This window comes from Macroventuria anomochaeta, assembly GCF_010093625.1.
Source record: "Macroventuria anomochaeta strain CBS 525.71 unplaced genomic scaffold BU25scaffold_46, whole genome shotgun sequence".
Classification (NCBI taxonomy): Eukaryota; Fungi; Ascomycota; class Dothideomycetes; order Pleosporales; family Didymellaceae; genus Macroventuria; species Macroventuria anomochaeta.
The window spans coordinates 229,631-231,289 of record NW_022985407.1 but is presented as its reverse complement, the minus strand read 5'-3'; the positions used below and the strand labels follow the sequence as shown (position 1 = coordinate 231,289).

At 49.4% G+C, this 1,659-nt stretch overlaps 1 protein-coding gene across 1 annotated transcript; it reads right to left on the bottom strand.

Annotated features, from left to right (window-relative positions):
• Window positions 1-827: 827 nt before the first annotated feature.
• On the bottom strand, window positions 828-1,436 carry BU25DRAFT_463046 (uncharacterized protein; the record flags this gene model as incomplete). The annotated part of the gene is made up of 2 exons (XM_033710570.1): window positions 828-1,307; window positions 1,422-1,436. 2 exons carry the CDS (start codon window positions 1,434-1,436, stop codon window positions 828-830), a joined length of 495 nt encoding a protein of 164 aa, XP_033556493.1.
• Window positions 1,437-1,659: the final 223 nt, after the last annotated feature.

Genomic DNA, 1,659 nt, shown 5'->3' with positions numbered 1-1,659 from the left:
TTGGTCTCCTCTACACCCTTATCTCCAACAAGCCTGAACCATCCTTCCACTAATCCTTCCATCTCAGAGAGCAGTTAGTATCCCCAGCTGGCCCCCTCTCACAACTCATTACAATTGGTATACTCAGTACAATTGGTATACTCAGTACAATTGGTATACTCAGTACAATTGGTATACTTGGTACAATCAGTATACTCAGTACGAGCAGTATACTTGGCACAAGCAGTATACTTGGCCCAGTCAGTATACTCAGTACCAAGCAATCTGAGCAACCCTCTGCTCCTTGTATATAGCAAGTAGACACGCTGCCCTTATGGCATTGTATTCAACCTCATCAATCAACTTTGTTATTGGAATCTCACTTGCTCTTGAGCCAGACAGTATACTCTGTACTACTCATTGCAACCAGTTGCCACGGTCTTTGACTAGATGACTACCTGACTATTACAAAGGTTATTACAACCCGCCCAGATGGTCTACCCCTGACCACCCAAGCCTTGGTTAGGTGACTGTCAACCCTTACAGCTCTCTGTACCTCTGCTCATCCCCAAGAACCAATTGAATAGTGCCTACGAGCTTTGCTTAAGGCACAAATTGTAACAGATGCCACATCCTTGTGCCAACCTTGGTCCTGCTGATGGAGTTCAAAGTGGCCTTGATGCCCTGCATGGTGTGGAAGAGGAGAAGGAGAGTCAGCTGTACCATGCGAAGACTGCCCTACAAGATTTTCTGGTTAGTGTTTGGCCACTTGCAGCTCAAGAGCAGGTGCTCAGGAGTCTGCTTGGCTCTATAACTGCAGAATGGGTGGTCAGTCTTGCTAATCCTGATTAGGTAGGCCTTATTGTATCATGGCCAAGCTTCAGCTGATAGAAGGCACTGGCAGTCTCCCTCCTGGTCCCAGGGGGAATCCTCAGTCTCTTGCCAATCCTCCAGCTGTACTGGGCAGCATAGGCAGAAGGATTGCAGATGATAGCATCAATGCTGTAGCTCTTCAAGGCCTTGTCCCATTTCAAGGTTGCCATGCTCTTGATCTTGATGCCAGTCATGGCCAGACTGGTGATGTGAGTGGAGGGTCTCTTCTTGGCTGCCTGCTTGGCCAACCTGTCAGCTCTCTCATTGCCAGCCACATCCTGGTGTCCAGGTACCCAGTGGATAGATACAGTGGCCCCCTTGCTGACAATCTGGTGCGCTGCCTGGATGCATCTGAGCTGCCATGCCTGGCCAGGCTTGTTAGAGGGAGTCTGCAATCTGTAGATGGCGGCCTGGTTGTCTGCTGTAACGGGGTTACAGAGCTGTAGTGAAGTGGGCTGTCACATGTCAGGACAATGGCGCTAACCCATTGGGATGCTAGCATGGTATGGGCAAGTGCGCATAGATAATTGGGCATACAATGGCCAGGAAACAGTAGCAATTAATCTTACAAGACTCCCTCCCATTGCTACTGAGCTTGCTGTCACAGATACCCTTACAATTTTAATTGCTCTACCTATTCTATAGGGTGACAGCTCAGCTTGGAAGCTATGGAGAACAATGCGGACAAATTGGATGAGGTTTCTCAGCCTGCTGTAACGGGGTTATGGTGCTGTAGTGAAGTAGGCTGTCACGTGTCGGGACGATGGCGCTAACCCATCGGGACGCTAGCGTGGTACGGGCGAGAGC